This window comes from Centropristis striata, chromosome 6 (genome assembly GCF_030273125.1).
Source record: "Centropristis striata isolate RG_2023a ecotype Rhode Island chromosome 6, C.striata_1.0, whole genome shotgun sequence".
Lineage (NCBI taxonomy): Eukaryota > Metazoa > Chordata > Actinopteri > Perciformes > Serranidae > Centropristis > Centropristis striata.
The window spans coordinates 6,426,071-6,449,520 of record NC_081522.1 but is presented as its reverse complement, the minus strand read 5'-3'; the positions used below and the strand labels follow the sequence as shown (position 1 = coordinate 6,449,520).

Genomic DNA, 23,450 nt, shown 5'->3' with positions numbered 1-23,450 from the left:
GCCTGCCTCTCTGTTTACTACAAGCTAAAAATACTACCCAGCCTGGTTTGCAGCAGGCATGAGGAGGGGGGAGATGTGTACATATGTGCGTCTGTCGCCCCGAACCCAACAGCTGGAGGCTAGCAGGCCGAGGGAGGGTTCCACTACTCTGTGGGGGGAACAACAGGTGGACGAGAAGGCGTGTGGTTCAGTGTTTGTACTGTACATATGTCTTGACTGTGTCTGTGCCGGCTTAAGGGTACGTATGTGTATGATTGGGCTTGTGGGCAAGCGTGTGCAGACATCTGTGCTTACAAGTGCATACATGTACACAAGCTTAACACACCAGCACACCAGTGTCACATAGAGGCTGTGTCTCTGGCTTAACCCGAGCCTGAATTGTCTTATTCATGCTCTCCAATCTATTTAAATCCTGACTGAGGCAGTGCTATGAATCAAAATTAATGACTAAGTTGTTGATGTTAAAGCTCTGGTATGAGCACTATATCGGCTATTCACGGCAGCAGAGTGTGTGTGTGTGTGTGTGTGTGGGTAAGGGGGCTAGCATGTGTGTCTTTCCCCACTACTCGCTTTTACCCTGATGACAAGAGGCAATTGGCCTTCTCAAATGACAGTGACTAGGTACTGTGAGGGCAATTGTACCCAGGCAGCTGTGCATCTCTCTCTCTCTCTCTCTCTCTCTCTCTCTCTCTCAGTCCCCCTCCATAACTAAAATGAAGTAGTTACTGATTCTACGATTAAATACCTTCCTGTTTGTGCAGGGAAGATCAGATAAGAGTTACCACGTAGGGAATGTGAGGGCTAAAAACAAGGTGAAGCTGGCGGCCAACATGCTTCCCTGGGTCATTATTGGCATACCTGAGATGCTGGAAAACACACAGGATGGCTGCACTGAAGCAGGAAGTTACATGTGGACGGAAACAAGCGGACATCAGTGAATGAGTCACCAGATTAACATTTTCTTTTTAACCTGTTATTGTTTTTGTGGTATTTAATGGTTGGAAAAGTCTCCAACCCGTCACCATTCTTTTGATCATACTTAAAGGTTCCCTGTGAAATATTTTGACCTCTGGTAGTGCTATGGAGCTGTTTTTCTCTAAGGTGATGTGATAAAGTTGTACAGTCAATGGTTTCCCACTATGCCACCAATCAACAGGTGGTATTAACATGCCAAGACATACTGCAATGTGCCAGCAAGTAAGGTAAAAAGAAGACGCCTGCTAGCAAGTACAACAGCATTCAGCTCATTTTGTACACCCCAAGGATACACACAGTGCTATAGCTTGGGCTGTGGATGGATTAACCCATTGAGGCCTAAAACGCCTGTAAAACCTCTGGGCGATTTTAAAATAAGCCCCTAAAACCTGAAGTTTTTCTGGAAATTCAACAGAAGTGTCAACGCTTCTACTAAATAATAGATTTTTCAGCCTCTGTAGCAGATAGAAATGAAATTCAAAGAGTATTTGAGAGCTTATACAAATACTACAAAGCAACGTATCCGCTGTCCAGGCTTCAATGGGTTAAAACATTTAAATTTGATTAATTGCATTATTTCAGTTAATCGCAAATATCTGTAATCACATATCTGTTCAAAAGTGAGATTTAATACTTTCATCAACATGGGAGTGGATAAATATGCTTGCTGTATGCAAATAAGTGTGGATTTATTATTGGAAATGAATTAACAACACAGTAGTTGGAGAGCCAAGATTCATAGAACAGTAACATCCAGAAACGACTATTTCCCACTAACAACAAGGGGTACCTGTGATTGCTGAGTAAAGTCGAAAAGTCTTGGGTGATTGTAACCTTCGTAGTCCGTCCAAACTCTGCTACTACTTGTGCTTTTTGCTCTTCATTCAAGTTATGTATCTTTGATACCAAGGCTGTTTCTGAATGCAATTCCTAATTTTAGTTCCATGCAATCCGAACCCTTGCCTCTACAATGTAACTGGCCTGCAAGCCAGATGTTTCAGGGCTAACAGGACTGTCTGCATCAGCCGTTCTTGGCTAGGAAATGGTATTTAAAACTACACACTGCACTTTGGTGGTAACTCAGTTCACATCGAAAGTAACTGCAAATAACTTCTTGTTGACAGACCCATCTGGCAGGGCTTTGTTGAAGAACTTGCCTTTCAAAATACCTTTCTAGATATCTATTGCTTGCAAGTTTCCATCCAACTTTTCGGCAAAGGGTTACCATAACACTTCCTTGTGTCAAAACGATTAGTGACTTAAGAAATTGTCTGATAATAATCATCCACAGACTTTTTTCTTCAAAAGTAATAAGTGATTGCTTTATATACATCCAGTGCAAACATGTACCACTTTTGGCTACTGCAGTATGATAGATAGATAGATAGATATACTTTATTTATCCCAAGCTGGGAAATTACAGTATTATTACTTACAGTAATAACAGTAATATTACTTCATTGTGCAGAGTTGTGAAAATGTAAAGGTATACAAGCTGAAAACTAGAGCTGAGCAAATTGTGATTTCACCATCAGCCAAGTAAAAGTTTTCTGTGTTGTTTTAATTTAATCCTTATTTTAACTAATTTCATATACCAACACGCAACTGCACGCTCATATACAGTAGCAGCTTCGAGGCAGAGGTAGTGAACAGAGGATATGAAGCAGGCTGCAGTGACTGGCCAAATGAGTGGAATAGTTTCATCTGGCCTTATCAGTTTCATGTCTTGTTTTGTCTGCCGAGCCTGGCAGGCCCAGTGTTGGTCTACAGGAAAGAATGTTGGGTCATCAAGCAGAGTTGATGAAGTTATGATGAAATTTGGCTCTGGAATAACAGCAGATATCCCCGTCTACGGCAAATGGGAAACAGTCCGTCCAGCTCTCATTCCAGCTGCATTTGCTAATGCCACAAAGGAAGCTGTTTCATTCACATTTTCTAACATTCCGCTCTTTATAATTTATCGTTAAATGAGCCCACTCCCGAGAACTCCCTAGACCCGGTAACCTTTCCGCTGTTCCCTGGACACTCTGACCAATCACGTGTCTCTAAACACTGTTACCGGCCAACCAGACGTCTCCGGTCTGCGTAAGCATCCGCCTCAGCTTCCCACCGACATTTGCAGACGCCATGAAAACATCACTCCTCAAAAAGCCAAACAAATGTCTCAACCGAGCGAGGCTCACAACCAACACTTCTCATGTCCACATCTTTGATGAGGAAAAACGGCACCATAACAAAAACAAAAGGCTGAGGGGGGACGGGGAAAGCTGCTATATTTGGAAACAGACGAGTGGGCGACAAGATGTCTCTTCTCTTTCTTGTTCTGTCTCTCGCTGCTTTACTATGTTGTCTCCTCCTCTCTGTCGGCCTGTGTGTGTCAGGCCAGCTGTGGTCATATAGTATAATAAGGCTCTCTATCCGAAATAATGGCTTTAATGCTGGTTAAAAGGGGAAAGGGGGTTGGTTGGGGTCAGGCTGACTCTTGCACCCAAGGATCAGCTGGCACAGCGTCGGGGCCGTGGCACCAGGCACAGGGCCACTGTCTGGGCAGGGCAGACAGCTGGTGGGGGGTGGGGCATGGGGGATACTGTCTGTCTGGGATACACACACAACATCTTAAATTCCCTCCACTGTACCCAGACAACTCTTGTTTACATCGCATGTGTTGTATCGTGTCTCTCTCATGTCTATGTCTGTGCGGTTAACAGTTTGGATCATTTTTCGGAAAATGAAATGAGTAATACCTGAGTGGATGCTTGTTGCAGACACTCCTGATACTCTGCGTTTAGTCTGTTAACACTGCTTCTCAAGATAGACAGCAAACATTCCATCATTTGTGATTATAAACATAAACATCTTCCAAATAGACGGTTACCAGGATCCTCTGTGAAATAATTAATTGCTTAGGAACCACAGTAACTACTAACTGTGTCATTTTTAAATAAGATATACTGTCTTTGTGCAGTTTCTAATTGATTATTTGCTACAAAGGACTACCAAATTGTTGCATTATGTTTTATTTATATTTTTTTAATTAGGTCCCAACAAGTCGTCCAACCAATACGAGCACATGTAATTTATCCGTAACCAATAATCTTGCATTTTGTTTAGGATAAGGTACCCAGAACTACTTGGTTAGGTTTGGGAGAAGATCATTGTTTGTGTTAAAATAAGTATATCTGTTACATAACTTATGTAACGTAGTTACTTTGACCTGTGTTACATAAAAAACATACATAATTTAACTTTCGTATGTTGAAATAGTTAAAATAGCTAAATTGAAATAACTCATCACCGACTTTTGGTTTCACACAGGACACAAACAGCAAGCTCCTCGGTCAAAGTGTTTGCTCCCATCATAATTACTACAGCCACTAGAGGTGCCCGTGTTACAAATACAGGTCGTATTAAGCTGATTACAACAATGTATGCAGTCGTTTTGGGGGGTGGACAGTCTGAATTTGCTCTGTTTAGAGTTGAAAAGTATAGTTGAGTAATCAATTGATTGACATCACAAAACAGTCACTAGGTCTAGCATCTCAAATGTAATGATACAGTTCTTTCCTCTTTTTTTCCCCATAGTGTTAAATTGAAAATCTGTATGTTTTTGACTGTTGGACCAATGAAAAAAACTCTTCGAAACTTCAGTTAAAGTCCACAGAACCTGTGACTTGCATTTTCCACGACTGCCTTGTAGAACCTGATAATGTAATAAATTCCCGTTAATGTAATAACCACGTTAATGTAATAAAAATCTGCACTTGAGTCCAGTGAAAATATAATAAAACCTGATAATGTAATAACTTCCCAATAATGTAATCAAGTGCATTTCCCAATAATGTAATACACTTTTAACCAATAATGTAATAAAGTATTACATTATTGGGAAGTTATTACATTATCAGGTTTTATTACATTTTCACTGGACTCAAGTGCAGATTTTTATTACATTAACGGGGTTATTACATTAACGGGAATTTATTACATTATCAGGTTCTACATGCCTCAATAATAACTGAAAGAAAATTGTCACATTTATGCACAACACAAGTTATTATTAACTGTAGTGTGCTATGTTTACATACAAGTATTTTAGTTCCTCAGAAAACAGCACAGTCCGTGTTGTTGAGGGAAAGTATTTTGTGTGCATAAGCCATGATGCCATTAGTATCCATTTCAATAGTCGCCCTGAACCTAGACCAAAGTGCTGGCACGCCCCTTGTCATTTATAATATCAGGCTGACTGGCCTATTGATGACGAGAACAAAGCCACAGTGTGGCCGACCTACAGCAGTGGCCGTAGTAACATGGCACCTCCCCGGTGACTGACGATGCCACGCTGGCTGCCACCACAGCCTGGCACAGGAGGGGGGAGGCGGGGGAGTGCGTGTGTGTGTGTGTATATGTGTGTGTTTGAGGGTTTGGGGGGCATTTGGTGGTTGTGGCAGCTGGCAGTGAGACGACAAGGGGGAGGGGTGGGCAGGGGGTTCCTCATTTTATAAAGACTCCCCTGTGTGAACCCCATGCGAGGCCACACCCTGGATGCAAACTCTAAAGCGTTTGCCAAGGTGCACGTACACACGCTCAGATAGATGTGATAGATGTACACTACCGGTCAAAAGTTTTAGAACACACCAACTTTTCCAGAATTTAATTGAAAATGATGCAGTTTAATGTCTCAGTGTACTCTGAAATTAATGCACATTTGCAACATTTAAAATTCTTTATTGAGCATGATAGTGTTATGAAAGTAAAAAAAAAGATTCAAAATCACATTTTATGTTGAACTAAAGGACTAAAAAAAGACACAAAATGACAAAAAAAGACACCAAAAGACGCAAAATGACTAAAAAAAAGACACAAAATGATTAAAAAAAGACACAAAATGACCAAAAAAAGACACAAAATGACTTACAAAGACATGAAAAGAATTAAAAAATGGACAAAATAGCCCAAGACTCAATAGAGTTAAGTTGTTAACCCATTTCTTGTTCCCTGAAAAAGGCCTACTTGTATAATTCTGAAATGTACATTCTTTTTCAGTTTTGGTTAACCTTACCTTTTTTTATTTACCTCTGGCAGTTCACCACTTACCTTTGTACCCTTTCAAGCTGTTCATTTGACTTGAACTGCTTGAATTTCAATAAAAAACTGGAAAAATTGGGGTGTTCTAAAACTTTTGACCGGTAGTGTACATAGTAGCAGCGCAGTCACTAAATGTTTTTAAATCCCACTTAAAAACCCACCTCTTTTCTCTTGCCTTCTATTAAAGTTTTTTTTTCCTCTGGCAAGTGCTAGGGAATAGTGTACCCTAGTAATCCCACAGTGCTTTTAAAAAATATCCCATCTTCTTTTAATTTATTTTAAATAAAATTTTGTTTTGTTTTTTGTTTTCTTTGTTACCTTTGTCAATTTTGTCAATTCTGTATTTTATTGCACTTTCTTGCACTTTTATGTGAAGCTCTTTGGTGCGGCTCAGCCGTCTGTAAATGCGCTACATAAATAAATCTGACTTGACTTGACTTGACTAGCATGGATAACTGGCAGAGATTACTTTTAAAAACAAAAAAAACCCACTTTTCCTTTCATATTTGTGGAGATTCCAAAATGTATTTGTGTGTGTTTCTTCTTTTCAGTGGACGAATGTGTGATTCAAAGGAACTTGAATTGTGTCCAGTTGAGTCATTGCTGATGAAATGTAGAGTGGTGTCACGTCGCTGAGCTGTTTATTAGCTCTAAGGAGACACAGGAATGTAACCAAACTGTCCTGATTGAGTCATGTGACGACCATTCATCTTCCCACATTATAGCCCACGATGAAGAAATATTAGTGTTTGGCTTCATTGGATGTGTTGAAATAGTTCCCAGAAGAGAAGAGGCCTTCAATAACCAGAAACTATTTTTCTGTTTGGGTGTTTGTGTGCGTATGTTTGCTTTATATTTATGCTTTTGTGTGTTGAGGCATGACAACAATTCTGAAAAGTGCCGGACAGATTTTTTCTGTCGTTTACTGTTTGCGTCCTACTTTTTTATGAGCACATAAATTAAAGCGTTAAACGCGTTTGACGCCATGTTCTGTCCGCATGAGGGCCACCACACTGGGGACCAGTTAGGAGCAGATCATGTCCAGCTGTCTTTGAGGACAAATGGTCCATCAGGCAACTGCTTATTCCCTCCACCCTCTCCTCTCACCCCTCCATTCTCTCCCCCTCCTCCCACTCTCTCTCCCCAGTGTGTTTATTTGACTTAAAAAAGGTTTTGAGTGCTTTTATCGTTTTATCGATTCGGTCACAGGACTAGAATAGTTTGTGTGTGGTGTGGTCCAGCTTCCTGGAAATAGGTTGGAGGAGGTTGACATGTTTATGGATGGATGGCGTTTTATTTTATGGGTTTCACATGGAGAGGATTGGACATTTGAGTTTGTTTTTGTATTTCCTCAACTGGTTTGAACTTTGACCTCACTCCTGTTTTTTTATTTTATTTTACAGGTATTTTAACATTTGTGATGGATAATTCACTTTTAAGAATAGTGGGACACTATTATACTTCAAAGTAATTTATTATTACTATTTGATAAATGTGATATTTCATTTTTGTCTTAACAGTTTTTTACATAATATTATTCTAAGGGTTTCTGTTCCAGTTCATATACATGCTCCAGCTGGGTATTTAGTCCACATTTTTTTCATTTAACTACTAAAATATTCTTATGGTACTTACAAATATTTTTTCCTATATACACGAGGGAGCGAAACCTAAAAGCAATCCCTCACCCACACCCTGTATTCCTGTGAGCTGACAGCAGCTTCATCTCTTGGCAGCCTTCTCATAATTCATTTCTTTTGGCTTGTTTATGCTGCACATTTATTTTGTTTGCGGTAACATTTCACCGACCCTCACATCTCTCAACGTGAAAAACGCTAATGCGCCTCCAACACAACATCAAAGCCTCTCCTGCACCCAACGGTCTCACGGGCTGTTTCGATTTATGGCTTCTTCTTTTTTTTTTCTTACCTTCTTACAACATGAAAGCCCATCAGTGTTTCCCACACGTACGTGGACATGCACGACCACATGATGATGCACACACGCACGTATGCACACACACTTTCTCTCTCTCTCTCTCTCTTTCTCAGCCCCACAGTCATGTCCAAACAGAATGATCGGTAAATCAAATAAAACACCCACAGTGTTTCAGAGAGAAGGAGTGTGCTCCGAACAACGGAGAGATAAAAAGGGGAAAAAAAGAGAAGTAGAGAAGGAGGGGAGGAGTGGACGCGGGGGATTGTACGTCCTCGTGAAAGTAGCCCTCAGAAACAAAAGCAGCTTTGAGTGTGCGCCCACTCAGAAGAGAGATTAGCCGGTACACACCCCCCTCAACACACCATCACCACCACCACCCCTGCAGAAAAGAGCTTTGGCTGCAGTTTAGCGGCACGTGGCGCAGCCCTTGATACTTATCATGTGCGTCAGGTGCTCTCGCTCTGTTTCCTGTTCTTTAAAACATAACCACCATTTCCCTCTTTTGCTCCCTCCTTCTTCTCCTTCTCTCAGTCCAGAACCAATCCATCCACACCGCTGCCATCCAGCCTTACCCTTCATTTTTTCGTACTCTCTTTCTCTCACTCTCTGTCCATCTCTTTCTCCTGCTTTTTACAAATACAAAGAACATATTGTATCTGCCAGCATTAAAGTGAATCCATTCTCCTTGGCAGCGGCCGGCCCGTGGTGAATCTGATCCGGGCTAACTCTGTTTTCCAGCTGGCACCGAGGCCGCTGGTGGAGCGGGTTGGTTGCTCGTTGGGTTGGTGAATTTGAGTCCAGCTGACACGTTGGTTTAGGATTCATTCACGCAGTCTGTCGTTCTCGCTCTCCCTCTTTCTCGTTCTCACTCAACTTGCAAAGCGTGACCCCAGTTCACCTCGCACGCACGTAGAGGATGCTGGTTTTGCAGCTTTATTTGTACAAAGTATTAATACATACAGGCATTTTTCAAGCTTCTATAAGAGCTGCACTCAAGAATGGAAAATTAATAATTTCTCTCGGGAAGTTTCACAAATGGGTCACATGAATTTACCAGACTGACATTTTCACACATTCATTGCATTAACTGGTGGTTTTCAGCTGCTCTTCTCCATCTGTATGGAAACCAAACTGTTGAGCCCTTCAGAAACCAGAGAGGAAGAACAGTTTAAGGTCATGGTAGCGCTTCGATTAAATTGTGGAAAAGCTTGGAAAAGTTGTGGAATTTAACATCAGGACCACAGCAGGAAGCCTGAATTCAAACACACACATGTGCACACACAAACTCTCAAATATACAAACTCGTAACTAATAATTCCTAACAGCAGCCCTTCAAATTCAAGCAGTCTCGCATACAAACACAAGTAACCCAAACACATGACCCAAACTCTTTCATGCAAGCCGCACACAGTGACACAAACACATCAATAATGAGATGCTATCACATTTCATAATCATGGTTCAGACCCAGAAACTGAACCTCCCCTTCCATAGGATGAGTCAGCACACTCACAAGGCAGCAAAAACAAACTGTTTATAATAAAGGCCACCAGTTTTGTGAAGTTCCATCCAGCTCCTCCTCCTCAGGCCTTTTTTAACAGCTGGCACATGCTAGACAGGACCAATCATGCACCTTTTCTCTGTTTGGGACTCTCTTTCACATTATATACACTACTGGTCAAAAGTTTTAGAACACCCCAATTTTTCCATTTTTTATTGAAATTCAAGCAGTTCAAGTCAAATGAACAGCTTGAAAGAGTAAGAAGGTAAGTGGTGAAGTGCCAGAGGTAAATAAAAAAAGGTAAGGTTAACCAAAACTGAAAGATAATGTACATTTCAGAATTATGCAAGTAGGCCTTTTTTCAGGGAACAAGAAATGGATTAACAACTTAACTCTATGGAGTCTTGGGCTATTTTGTCCATTTTTGAATTCTTTTCATGTCTTTGTAAGTCATTTTGTGTCTTTTTTTTTGGTAATTTTGTGTCTTTTTTTAGTCCTTTAGTTCAACATAAAATGTGATTTTGAATCTTTTTTTAATTTTCAAAACACTCATGCTCAATAAAGAATTTTAAATGTGCATTAATTTCAGAGTAGACTGAGATATTAAACTGCATCATTTTCAATTAAATTCTGGAAAAGTTGGTGTGTTCTAAAACTTTTGACCAGTAGTGTATGTACAGTGTTTAACAAATGTATTAGACCACCTGTCATAAAAACAAGAAAACATGAATATTTTAGAAATATTTCAAAGCTTGTTTAAAACTAAAATGTTATTGTTATTTATTTGCCAAATAACAAAGTGAATTTACCTTTTTATAGCCAGATGTGAGCCGGCTCACTGAGCTTCTCTGAGAGGACAGAAATGAAACATTCAACCAATAAAAATCATTTTTCTCTTCAGGAATGCAAGTAAATAACTATAATTTGACATTTAATAACAATAAATAATAATGTGCTTTACTGTTTTTACAGTTTTTTTGTAAAACGGCAAATTTGAAAATTCATGTATAACAATAATATTTTAGCAGAAACATAAAAATGATTTTGGTCATAACTAATGCTGTTAATTTAGGACAGCTGTGGCTTGTTTTAATGTATGTGATTTAAAATGTTTCTTCAAAAACTTTACAGCACTTTGATCAGTTTGTGCTGTTTCCAAGGCCTTGAGAAGAGTAAAAACAGCAAGATGTGTGTGTGTGTGTGTGTGTGTGTGTGTGTGTGTGTGTGTGTGTGTGTGTGTGTGTTGTCATTCCAGTGCATCTGTATGTATTTTTGCAGGAGAATGAGAAAGTGTAGGCTCATAAAGTCATTCTAAATCAAGCAAAGTCTGATTAAAGACCTTAATTTGTAAACTACACACTGAGCATCAACTGAGCTCAGTGGTAATGACATGACTCACTGACAAGACTTTTAAAACTCCTAAACACCCTTCATGCAGCAGATGCCTACTCTTTTCCTTATTTACATTTATTTAAAAAAAAAAATGGTGACAATTTAAGAGAAATTCAATACTATTTCCAGAACGGCTTGCCATGTTTTCTCAATTTAAAAGTCAGAGGCGAAGAAGAGGGGAGTGGATGATTCCTGCAGTCAGCTGTGGGAATGGTACGTATATGGATCTGTCACAATGGGAGAGACCATTTACCTGAAATGATGCCTGTCCTAAACAAATTCCACTCCAGCTGGCTTTCAGAGCCGGAGTACACAAACTAAAAAGCATTTCAGCCTAAAGTTATAAACTTCCCATAGAAGGTAAAGGCAGTGTGTTATGACATGCATTTAAAAGTCACTTCTCAGGAGGCGAGTGTACGTCTCTTTACCTGAAGTTGTGAAAACAAACCTGGGTGCTGAATTTGTTAGTTTTGACGACTCTTGAGTCATAGCCAGTTGCCCGATTTCAGTCAATGAAGTGTTTTAAAAAAAAAAAACTTGATTTATTCTTTTGACAACATACGCACATTGGTGACCTGCTGACTTCTCTGCTTTAATGTGGTGTGTGTGTGTGTGTGTGTGTGTGTGCGTGTGTGTGTGTGTGTGTGTGTGTGTGTGTCTTTGGAGACAAAAGCCTCCAGTGTCCTTTTTTTTTTTCCTGCTTTCAAATTTCAAATTTATTTTCCTTTTGTCCGGGCTTTTTTAATTTCCCTCTTCACTCTCTCTTTTTGGCCTCTCCCTTCCTCCCCCCCTCCCATCCCTGATCTCCATTCTCCATTCATGCGGCCCTGTCACAGCGATGATAATGATGACCTCTGTGTAATACTAGCTTGTTATTGGCCCACCAGCGAGGCCAGTGTGTATACCCTCTGTTGCTTTTTCTGCATTGACCATTGTGTTACGAGCGAAACGCTGGATCGTGTGTGTGTGTGTGTGTAGGTGACACACAAACAGCAGGCAGCCAGTCAGCCAGGGGATCTATGGAGAGGCAGATAAATTCACCTGAATTGATTGCTGTTGCTGTAGCTATTATACTACTACAAGAACAGGAGGAAATGACCACTCTGGTCTTTTTGTTTTACTGCATTTTTTCACATAAATGCATCATACCACACATAATACCACATTTTGGTTAATTTATTGTTTGCAAAGCTGATAAAACACAACAATGACTTTAACCTGTAGGCTGTTGGAGACAGCCATTACTTACTTAGAGCAGTGTTAATGGATTATTTTTGGTCACTCAGCTGCATTAGAACGAGACTTAAACACAACATTGACATATAATCACCTTAATTAACATTTGGTATCATGTTTCTGGCAACTTGTGGATATCCACTTTCTTTTAGCTATGGCCTGGTTTCAGTTTGGTGATGGGTGGGTGGTTTTAGATTGGTTTAGCAGAGCTTTTTCAATGAAGGGTGTCTTTTAAAATCTGTGGTCATTTTATTAGCTGGATTTTTTTTTTTGTTATATGTACCCACCCACTATGTGTTAGCCTTTAATTGGTTGTGTTTTTAGGTTTCCTTTAATTTAATGTAATACGGCCCACAGGAGCATTTCCTAAATCAGTGCCCCAATTGATCGCTGATAGGTTAGATTTAGACAACAAAACCACTTGTACAAGTTCAGGAAACAAAACTTCATGCTTTGCCTTAGGAAAATGTATTTTTATGTTAAATAATTACTGCTGGTTGTGAGATAGTTGACTTTTTTGTTCTGTTCTATTTGAATGGACATTCAATATGTCTTTCTCTACAGGAACCTTTTTGATTTTCTTTAACCACTAACCACTGTGGTACTCTGAAGCATTGTTTTTAAAAGCAGGTACCCATATTGTTTTTATCTCCTACCTACATGCATTTAATGGCATTCCTGTTTGCCATTAATTTACGGTCGGTGCCTAAAAATGTGAAGAAGACAGCTAGTCACTAAACTTAATGAGACAAAAATGAGACAATGCAGATTCCAAAATGTCCAAAATGGCTTTGCAAATGTTCTATAAGGAAGCCTTTTACGTTTTCAGAGACAAAACAACTTGATTTGTATTAGACTGTTGTTTTCACTGTTGCAGTAGAAGTAGAGTTTTGCTGTATCTTGAGTAGATGTGGCAAGCTTTTCACCCCTGCAGCAGTGTGAGTTTACATGGCTGCACATCAGACATGCAAATGATTGCTCTATTGTGGAAGAAGGTTGAATTTGAAACACAAAAACACTGTAATGTAGAAGTAAAGCACACTAGATATTATCTGCTCTTACTGTAATAGCACTTTAACACCCTGCTTTGTCGTCCAAAAGGCCCCAGTGGGATATTAAACAATTCCTTTCCTATTGGATTGAACGTTGTGTGAGTCATGCTAGTGCCATGTAAGTAGACGCAGTCATAACAAAGAGAGAATGACGCTGTGAAATCGTCTGCTGTTACACAGGTTGTAGCACCGGGCCTTTTGAGGTCACAGCGGTGGGAAAACACATTACACATTCACTACAGCATGCGAGGACAGTGACCTGTGCAATTGTTTCCCTCGCGTCTTATCTCCCCTTCTGTCCCGACTATGTCTCCATTGTCTCGTGCGATGGAGAGCATTTCAATGACAGGAATCTTGTTTTGTTGAATAGCGCGGCCTGGTCGGACACAGATGCCAAGACATTCCTGGAGCTGGTAGTCTTTCCTTTTGGCAGCCCTGCACCTCTGTCTCCTCTACCCTACTCTCCTTGTATTTTCTCTGTTTTCACTCCTCTTCTCTTTTTTTCATTCCTTCGCCCTCCTCAAGGTGACTGTCAAAGAGAAAGCAAGAAGGGGAGGCAGAAGTGTCTCTCTGAGTCACTGTATTGTTTTTGCCTACGTGCTCCATGTCCATGCATTGAATGTTCAAAGGAACATTCATCTAGTCTGTACTGCACTATGCATTGTATACACCGGCCTTGTTTTCCCTGCTGAATAATCCACACCACTTCACAACACCTAATTACCATTCATTACATGTCAAAGCTACCGCACAGCTCCCTCAGACTACCTCATCCAGTATCTCATATCTCTCTTGCATGCCATGTCTCCATTTGTTAGTAATTATGCAATGGTAGAATATTGCATGAATCAGGGAATACAGCGATAGCAGCCCCAAGCTTTTCTCCAGGCTTTATAACTCTCCAACAGATGGCAGTGTGAATCGCTCTATCGGCACAGGCCAGCTAGGGATAACTGTGTGTGAATTAATGGCATTCATAAAGGAAGGCAGACGCCTCTTCTCTTCTCTTCTCTTCTCTTCTCTTCTCTTCTCTTCTCTTCTCTTCTCTTCTCTTCTCCTCTCTTCTCTTCTCTTCTCTTCTCTTCTCTTCTCTTCTTCTTCTCTTCTCTTCTCTTCTCTTCTCTTCTCTTCTCTTCTCTTCTTCTTCTCTTCTCTTCTCTTCTTATTCTCTTCTTCTTCTCTTCTCTTCTCTTCTTCTTCTTCTCTTCTCTTCTTCTTCTCCTCTTCTCTTCTCTTCTTCTTCTCTTCTCTTCTCTTCTCTTCTCTTCTCTTCTCTTCTCTTCTCTTCTCTTCAGCCAGGGTGAGAAGTTACTGACCTGTTAAACTCTGATTTTACTCTTAAATTTCTACTTAACACAGCAGCTGTATGACACCTTAAATGTACATATAATATACATGAATGGCCAAAAATGTCTGGGGCCTTCACCTGCAAAATGTCACCTGAAGAGACACACACCAACCAGGAAGAGACTCAAAATGACCACAAAGAAACAAGAAATTACTACAAATATACACACAAAAAAGAGATTAAAAGAGCTGCAAAGACTGATGAAGGGACCACAAAGACACTCATGACTACTATTAAAAAGGGTTAAAACAACCACAAAGAGACACAAAATGACCCCAAAGAGAGGCAAAGCAAGTCCAAAGAGATACAAAAGGCATACACATTTGCAAAATATTGAAAAAAATGACTACAAAAAACAAGAAAATTACAAAGTGACGCAAAATTAAAACATAGAGACACAATGACCTCAAAAATAACGAATAAACAAGGATAAACAACCATAAAGGGCATCTTGCTCCTATGTCAGAGAGGTGGGGGGCCTTTTTGCATGTCAGGGGCCCATTGTCTCATAATCTACCAATGCACACATATAGTTAATAGTACAGCTATATATTATTCACTGTACACAAAGTGAAATATTAATTCAATTCAATTCAATTCAATTCAACTTTATTTATAGAGCGCATTTCATGCACAAGGCAGACTCAATGTGCTTTACAATGTATACACATAATTACAGTTTTAAAAAAAACAACAACAAATAACACAGAAAAAACAAACAAAAATCGATTACAAATTAATTGAAGAATGCAGGTAGACAAGCTATTCCATATTCACCACATATACACTTACTTACTCACACATGTGCACCCACTCCCACAACCAAACATGCACACAATTCAACCAAATGCTGTAGAGAAAAGATAGGTTTTTAATCTGTTTTTAAAAATGGCTACTGATGTGGCAAGTTTAACTGTGTCAGGCAGGGTGTGTCAGGCATATTAAAACCCAAGGCACTAAGACACCATGTTCCATTTGTCTTCTTTATTCTTTTATAAACATTTCACAAAATCTAGCCCAACATAGTAGGTGCACCTAACATCATAACTTCCATCATCTTTGGAAACATTTGCATCTTCAGTAGAATTACAAATAAAGCTGTGTGTATTTAAACAATGCTTGGCCACACAACATTTGTAGTGAGTCTGCAGTCAGTTATAGAAAGCAAACTCATGCAAATTGTATGTCTGACATGTGCTGTTGTTTTCATACTTGTTTTCGTGTGCTTTTATTACTCTCTGTGCTGTATTAATAAAATGTAATCTATGTAAATAATTAACTAAATTGGAAAATTATCAGATATTCACTATAGCAGCTGTTAACATGATACATTTAGTTGTAGGACAGACTGTTTGTTTGACTTGTTGTGACAGTTTTAAGTTATTCTCGGTCGTTTAGTCATTTCCGTTCTTTATTAGTTTTCCATCATGAGACAGTCCCCTACAGCGCTCTGTCCACACCTAATGTCCTGATTAGGATGTGCTCCCTCATTCACTCCTTGTTTATTTGTTATTTGCTGGGTGACAGGCAGACTAGCACAAACAAGTCAGTGTACACACTGTGTGCACGTTTGTTTGTCGACTTGTATACTTGTTGCCGTGTACCAGATAACAAACAGCCCCAGGGGAAGGCAGGAAGGTGGTCAGGAAGGGTGTTCCTGTGTGAACAGGAGCTCTGTGTCCTCCCCACTGTTGTCTCATGTCCCCACCAGTGACTGAAAATACATGAAATAAAGGTCAAGATACAAAAATACTGTAGATAAAATGCCTATGTTGATTGTTAAAGCTGGCTTAATGAATTAATTTTGTATTCAATATGACTTTTTATTCCCACAGCCGATTTCACCCTCCGAATTGTCAGGTTTTTCTGCTTTTCTGTCTTTTATGATGTTGGAAATTTAATATTATTGGGTACTAGACTGTTGCTTCATTTAAAGATGTTGCTTGTATCTCTGGAACATTGTGAGGGGCATTTTTTTTTGCATACATCATGTGCTTCTATATTCCTTTTGTCAAGTGATGAAGATAATATTATACTAACCTGCCTTGGGGTTGGTTCATGTTTTTATTCAATCAGTTTAGAAATCGGAGAAAAAGAAAATAGAAAAGAAACTCCCACACAAGGTGTCTTCTTATTTAAAAATGCTGTGCAACTCATAAGTTGGCTAAATAATTAAACAACCTTGCATACATAAAGCGACTTTACTTTAAAGACATTTGGTGTCCAGTGCCTGGGACTGTCCCATGTGTTGTTTGTGGTCAGAGGAAAGGGTGGGGGACAGCTGGAGCATCACCTGTCACTGGATCACATGCGTTTATATGACACAGCAGCGGTGACACCCACGCCAGTATTTACTCACTACACAGGATGAAACACTTAACAAAAAGCCCTTCCCAGTACGATATCCATTCAGTCAATGCCAGTTGAAAATTACAAAAAGAACTACACCAGTAAACCATATTTAAACTCCCAATTTAACTACAAACTTCCACCAAGGCCAACGGTGAATTCACAAGCTACTCAGAGAAGCCCATTTCCCAAGTCATGAAGTTTTTTTTTCCAACCTCAATGTGTTCATGTCCTTTTAGTCTTAGTGTGGAGTCAACATGGACAAAGAAGATAAGTTGTATTACACGTTGATAGTTTTTTCCAGTGTTTGTGTGACAACAAAGAGCAAATTAAATGGATCAGGTAGCCATGAAATAGGTTTAGGAACTAATTTTTCCAATTCTTTTGACACCACCTGAATGCATCACAAATGCCCTACATCACAATGTAAACAAAAGTGAAAAATAATCCACTACAAAATTGAATGGGCTCTTTTGTTGGCCAATATACCAACTGTTCGATTAAGTTTCATGAAAATTGGCCAGTGTTATTTTTTCTTCAGTAATCCGGCTGACAGTCAAACTGAACTGTAAACATGACCTCCTTGGCAGAAGTAATTAAGTACAAAATAGCAGCATTTGTCAGCTCTAATGGCTAATTGCCATTTAATGTCATTCAAAGTTCAAGAGTTGCTTTAGTGTCTGTCATAAGCAAATTATGTAATGCGACAAAAGGAAAAGTTTCAAGTACAAGGATATTTGCATAACAGACAGTATGAACAGGAGCCTGACAAATTACTTATTGAGACATCAGAATAAAAACACTAACTTCAGATTCAAAATGTCTTTCTCTCTAATTCGCCCGCCTTCACCTGCTTTGACTTTTCTCATTTGTCATCACACCATCTCTTTCACCTTCATCCACACTTGGAAACACACACAAGGAAATGTACTCTTTCAACACACAAACTCACAACCACCAGCAACACATCCACACATGCACTTGCACAATCTCCTCCTCACATCTCACCCACAAATGCAACACATATAAACACAATCAGTGGCAATAAATAAAGTGTTGTGCGTTTGCAACACGCCTGTCTAATAATATTTCTGCGGGTCCCCTGGGCCACTCCTTTCAAAAAACACAGCAGGAAGAATTCCTGATCCATTTTAAGCCCCAACGAGAATGCTGATAAGTCTGTAGATTACTGCCCAACATGTTTATGATAGCCTATTATTCTCTAAGCTTTATCCGGGCCCAGCGCGTGCTTCATCTACTTAGCACAACTATTTAGGTCATGGTACAATCTCAGAGGAAAGCACTGTGGACGGTGAAATATCAGGAAACCTCAGCAATAAGTGTCAAAATTAAGCAATTGCTGCCCTGTATATTTCTGATCAAATAGTTATGTTACAGCAAGTCTTTCATGCAGCATGTGACCTTACACATGGCCTTCTGTTATCTGTCACTGTAGATGCACACAACTTAACAAATTTATTTGCCTGGAATCTAAGTTTTGACAATGCACAGTTATTTATAAATTACTGCCGTCCTGTGATGCGATTTCATTCTTTTCTGTGACATGCAGATTTATGCTCGCTGTTATGACTCATATTTCAACAACAATAATAGCTGCTAAATGTCCAGCTCTGCCATAAAAATGTCCAGGCCATCAGGCACACACACTTAAAGATGGGGAGAAAGAGGGGCCATACCCTTAAGCCTATGAAAATGCCATTGATGTTAACTATCTGACTGTGCCCTGCCAGAAATACTGCAGTCGGCCCGGAGTTGTTCGCTATCAGTAGAGACAGGAGTCTGAATCTGTCTGTTCTGCCCGGTGCGTGAGATGTTATGGCTCTTTGATGTGCTTTGCTGTTTAGGCTTTGATTTACAAACCGCCATCTTTATCATTTTCCCTGGTTTCTTGAAGCTATTGGAGCCATCAGAGGATATTGGTTTGTGTGTGTGTGTGTGCTGTGTAAGAAAGTCAGGGGGGAGGGAAAAGGTAAAGCCAAGGCCAAGGCTGTGCAGACATAGAAAATCTCTTTGAAGTTGCAAAAGTGTTTGTCTTCTTTTTTTTTTGTGGTTGTGGGCGTGTGGATGAGTGTGTCTTGTTGTGTATGTGTGCCAATGTCATCACTGTATTTGAATGTCACCAGACAGTCTGCTGTGTGTTTATCACTCAGGTGGGGCCATTCATCTGCATTACACCATGGTTAGGCCGGCTGCGCCCTGTCAGAGATGTCTCTTTTGGGTGACACACCTGTGTTTACAGTCGAGGAGTCATGTAAACAACAGTAGCCTGTGTGTGTGTGTGGGTGTGTGTGCGTGCGTGCGTGTGTGTGTGTGTGCGTTTCTATCCGCCCCCTCAAGGATCATATGGCTCAACAGCTTTTGTAATGAGTGGCCTTAGCAGGTAGACGGCGACTGGCAGACTACCATGTCATTATACCCTGCGCTGCTCTGTCATTGGGATTGCAGCTATATTAAAGAGGCGCATGGATGCGAAACAAAAGCACAAACTTGCTGACCTTCTTTGTTTGTTTCATAACGCAGGACTACACTGTACTTATGTTGAGTGTTTATCCTGGAGGCATTCAGCTGACTTAACCTGTTTGTTCTTTCGTCATTGTGTTAAATCCAGGTGCACAAGATGGACGAGAAAATGGACTCAGTTCTGCGGATCCTGTTGGAGCAGTTTCCGCCCAAGCCGGAGCTGACATCCAAGCCGTCTATCCGCAGGGTGACCATCCAGAAACGCATGGGTGCCAGCATCGACGAGGGGCTCTGATGTAGCAGGGATGGTCACACTAGGTATGATGGTGTCGTCACCAATGGAGAATTTAAGGACCAGGAGTTCACATAAACAGCCTAGCCCCATAAGATGGACCAATAATAAGGGGGCAGAGTCTTCCACAAAAAAACCCTCCCTCTCTTCCATTTACAGTCCCAAATTTTTTCATTGACTTTCTGACAAAGGAACAACTTTTACTTGGCCCTGCTTTGCTCTGAACATGAGCCCAAGAGTGCTACTGAGAGTTGGATTCATGGTGTAGAAAGAAGGCTGACTGCCCTCTTCCTTCTGACGATTTTTGGCCCTGTTTGGGTCTTTTTCATCGACTTAATGTAGCTCTCGCTTCTACACCAGCATTGTGGGCCTTCAGTCTTCCTCTGCAGGACACAGTCATTCAAGCAGCGACACGCTACTTGAATTCATTTCCCTACATTAGCCTCATAATCACACTACTAAGATAATGTTAATTTATGTGTGGCCTGTCACAGAGCTGCATTCCTCTACTCCAAATATTATTCCAAAGCTAACTAACCCGGTAATGAAGTCGTAATGCAGTCAAAGCGCTCATGTTCCCCAAAGACACAGAGAAAAACTCAGAGTCCAGCCGTGGCAGAGGCATTTCTCAAATCCTTCTGATTATCTTGGCACCCTCCACACCCAGTACACAACAGGGTTATTTCCATAGCCACATATCCATCTAGCCTAACTGTACTTAGGCTGCGGCGGCTGTTTGTTAGTAGTGATCGAATAACACGAGGAGGGAAGGGCAGATTATCTGTTGACTTTGCCCTGCGTTAGGGACCGGAAGGCTGGAGTAAAAGAAATGGAACTAAAGAAATGTGTCTGGTGGGTGGCTAACTTGGTGCTGATTTACAGCTACTTTGAAGCTAATGAAAATATCCAAACTGCTGTGAAAGAGCCCAGTGCTGCATTACAGGAATAAACTCAAAAGTTAAAGCATTTCTCTCAGAGATTTCATGCGTATATCGATCTGAAACACTTTTACCAGCACCACTACTCGCTCCACCCTGCTTAATATCCTCCATTACCCTCTTCAGGGGGCTCACACTGCTGTGTGCAATTTGAAATAAATTTGCCCCATTAAAGCTCTGATTATTTTTTCTCTGCAGAGCTAATTAAGTGCTGAATTCCTGGTAAGGCGAGATTACTCACTGTGAGCGACTAATGAAAAGAAACACTGGAAAATGTGCAGAATTTAAACAGTAAGCTTTCAGGAGCAAGCGCAGTAATTCTGTGTGAAAGCTTTGGAAATATCAGGATACCACTGAGAAATAAAAAGACTTGCTTTCTTCCCATGCTCATAGTATTTATCTGACAGGACACGGAGGCATGTAGGAAGTAGAAAATAGAAAATAAGTCAACTATGTAGCTACTGTATGACAGGCCTCCCATAATTATAGCATACATGTTCCTGAAGAGACACACAAAAGAGGGGTGAACAAGGGAAGGGGAAAGAGGAGAGGCCTTCTCTCTGCACTACTATATATTTTCATATTTTTGCAGTGGTTAAAATAATATTTATTATTTATCTTACATTTAATAAAGTGGTTGTATTTAAAAGGCACTCTAATTTTGTGACAGACCTTGATACATATCCACCTGTCTCTTCTCCTGTACAGTTTTATAAGCGTTGTAAATAGAAACATTTGCCTTATTGTACTGTATTTATTATCATGTGGAAAGATCAACCTGTTTGCTTGTGATGAGAAACACAGAGAGTCGGGCTCCTGTTGTACAGATGGATGGAAATTATTGTAAATGATATTCACGCACACCCTCTGCACTGTAGCTCTGCTGTAAATAATAAAAACTCCATTTCATTATGCCCTGGCCTGCTCTCTTGGCTTGGGAGGAATTTGATTACAAGCTCATCTATTTCATAATTTGCTTTCATTGGAGGGTGAATCCTGTCTTATAGTTTTTTGGTGCCGTTTGTTCAAATCTCAGACTAATCTGGGTCAAGGTACAAGGTACATGGGCCAGAGTTTCCATCCAAATAAAATCTCCTCAACTCCTCTTTTCACTAAATTACTTTCACACTGCAATCACCACGAAAGGGGGAAGAGAAAGAAAAAATAACACGTTCACTGCGCCTACTTTGAACTTCAATATTCCATAACCCATTGAGCGAGGCATGCAGAGGAAAAAGAGAATACGTCTCATATTACCACTTAATTATATTTGCCTTCAAAGGCCAAAAAATACTGGGGATGTCCCAAGATCAGCACGGTCCAGCGCCGAGTGAGAGAGAGAGAGAGGGAATGAAGGAGGGAGGGTCGTCCCCAGGAGAGGGGTGGACGGGCGGGGGAGAGAGAGAGAGAGAAGGAGAGGCAGAAGGAGGACAGCAGGAGCATAAGTGTGCTGGGGAAGAGAGTAAAGAGGAGAGCAAAGCCATTTTCAATTAGCCAGAGAGACTACATGGGCCGGAGGGCCGCAGTGCTCCGCTGCCTTTTGTCCTCCTCTGGTTTCTATCACTGCTGGGGGATTTTGGCATGGAGGGAGAGAGAGAGAGGGGGAAGAAAGAAAGAAAGAAAGAAAGAGAGACCCCATGGCTACCTCCGTCTGCAGAGGCCGCTCTGTGTCACCCCGTGCTCCTCTTTCATCTCAAGACTAGACAGAGAGAAGAGAGAGACTCCCACTTCAAAAGACAGTTTGATCTCAGAAGTACACAGGAGCACAACCTAAAAAGAGGATCTGAGGAAGCAGTTAAAAGGAGAATATAAGGGACACACTGTCACAGATGCTGGACAGTGAAATTTGGCAATCCCAGAAGTCTGTGTGGAGGAGGAACTCATGCTAGGTCATGAAACGTTACACTCTCTGAGCTTTTTCGTAGTCCACGTCGTCTTTGATCCTGCCACCTGAGCCACGCTCAGAATAGAACAGAACTTCATTATGCTGCTGGAAATGGGCTAGTAGAACCTAGAAATCACAACTCACCCAAAACAGACTTACAGCTGTGGTACTATACGAAATGATGAAATTGTCAATTAATTTAATAAATATTAAAATAAGATTCAGCAGAATCAAAGCAACTTATGCATATCTATGGTTTCCTGTTTTTGTCAAATATAAATCTTCACTCTTGTTAGAGCTTCAGTTTAGTTCTCCAACCTCTTCATATCAGTCTCTTCACTGCCTTTACCCGTCACTTATGTACTTAAACTGTCTGCTATTTTTGCACTGGACAGGTCTGTTCTTCTCTTGTACTGCATGTTACATATTCTTAGCAGTTTTTAGATGCATATAAAAGGGGAAATTCAATTTTTAGCGGAAGTTTCAGAGTCACACCCTTTACTAATGACACATTTGGGCAGCAATCCACTCAGGCAAGAGGTGGGCTTAACTAGATCTTTACAAAATCTACTAGATTTACTATCAATAAAACATAATTCTACTCTAAATATTTTTATTGTAAAAGAGTTGGTCATTTTTTACTGGTGGATATCTCATTTTGATATTAAACATTTCAAATATTAAGCCATGTAAGGAAGATATATCAGAGCAAAGCCATGTGTAGGTAATGGAGTGCTATTAGGCTGGAGATCCAGGAGACCAATAATGCTCCATATAAAAAAGCCACATGTAAAAAAAACAGCCAAACAGGCTCAGCTGGTAGGCCGTGGCTGGTGAGCGGGTGGTAGCCGTCAGGCTGTGAGGCCGTGCCTGCCCACCATGGGGGCTCTTGGAGGCCACCTGTCTAGAGAGGCCCAGGCATGTTGAGGCCCAGCCGTGCTATATGAAAGCAGATATGGGTCAACAGGTGTGTGTGCA

General features: G+C 40.5%; 1 protein-coding gene across 1 annotated transcript in view; it reads left to right on the top strand.

Annotated features, from left to right (window-relative positions):
* Positions 1-20,273, top strand: part of kcnq1.2 (potassium voltage-gated channel, KQT-like subfamily, member 1.2) — a 188,859-nt gene extending 168,586 nt beyond the window's left edge. The window contains exon 18 of the mRNA XM_059336070.1: positions 19,506-20,273. Within this exon, the coding sequence (XP_059192053.1) occupies positions 19,506-19,652 (147 nt within the window). The 3' untranslated portion in view covers positions 19,653-20,273. The remainder of the gene's footprint in view (positions 1-19,505) is intronic.
* Positions 20,274-23,450: the final 3,177 nt, after the last annotated feature.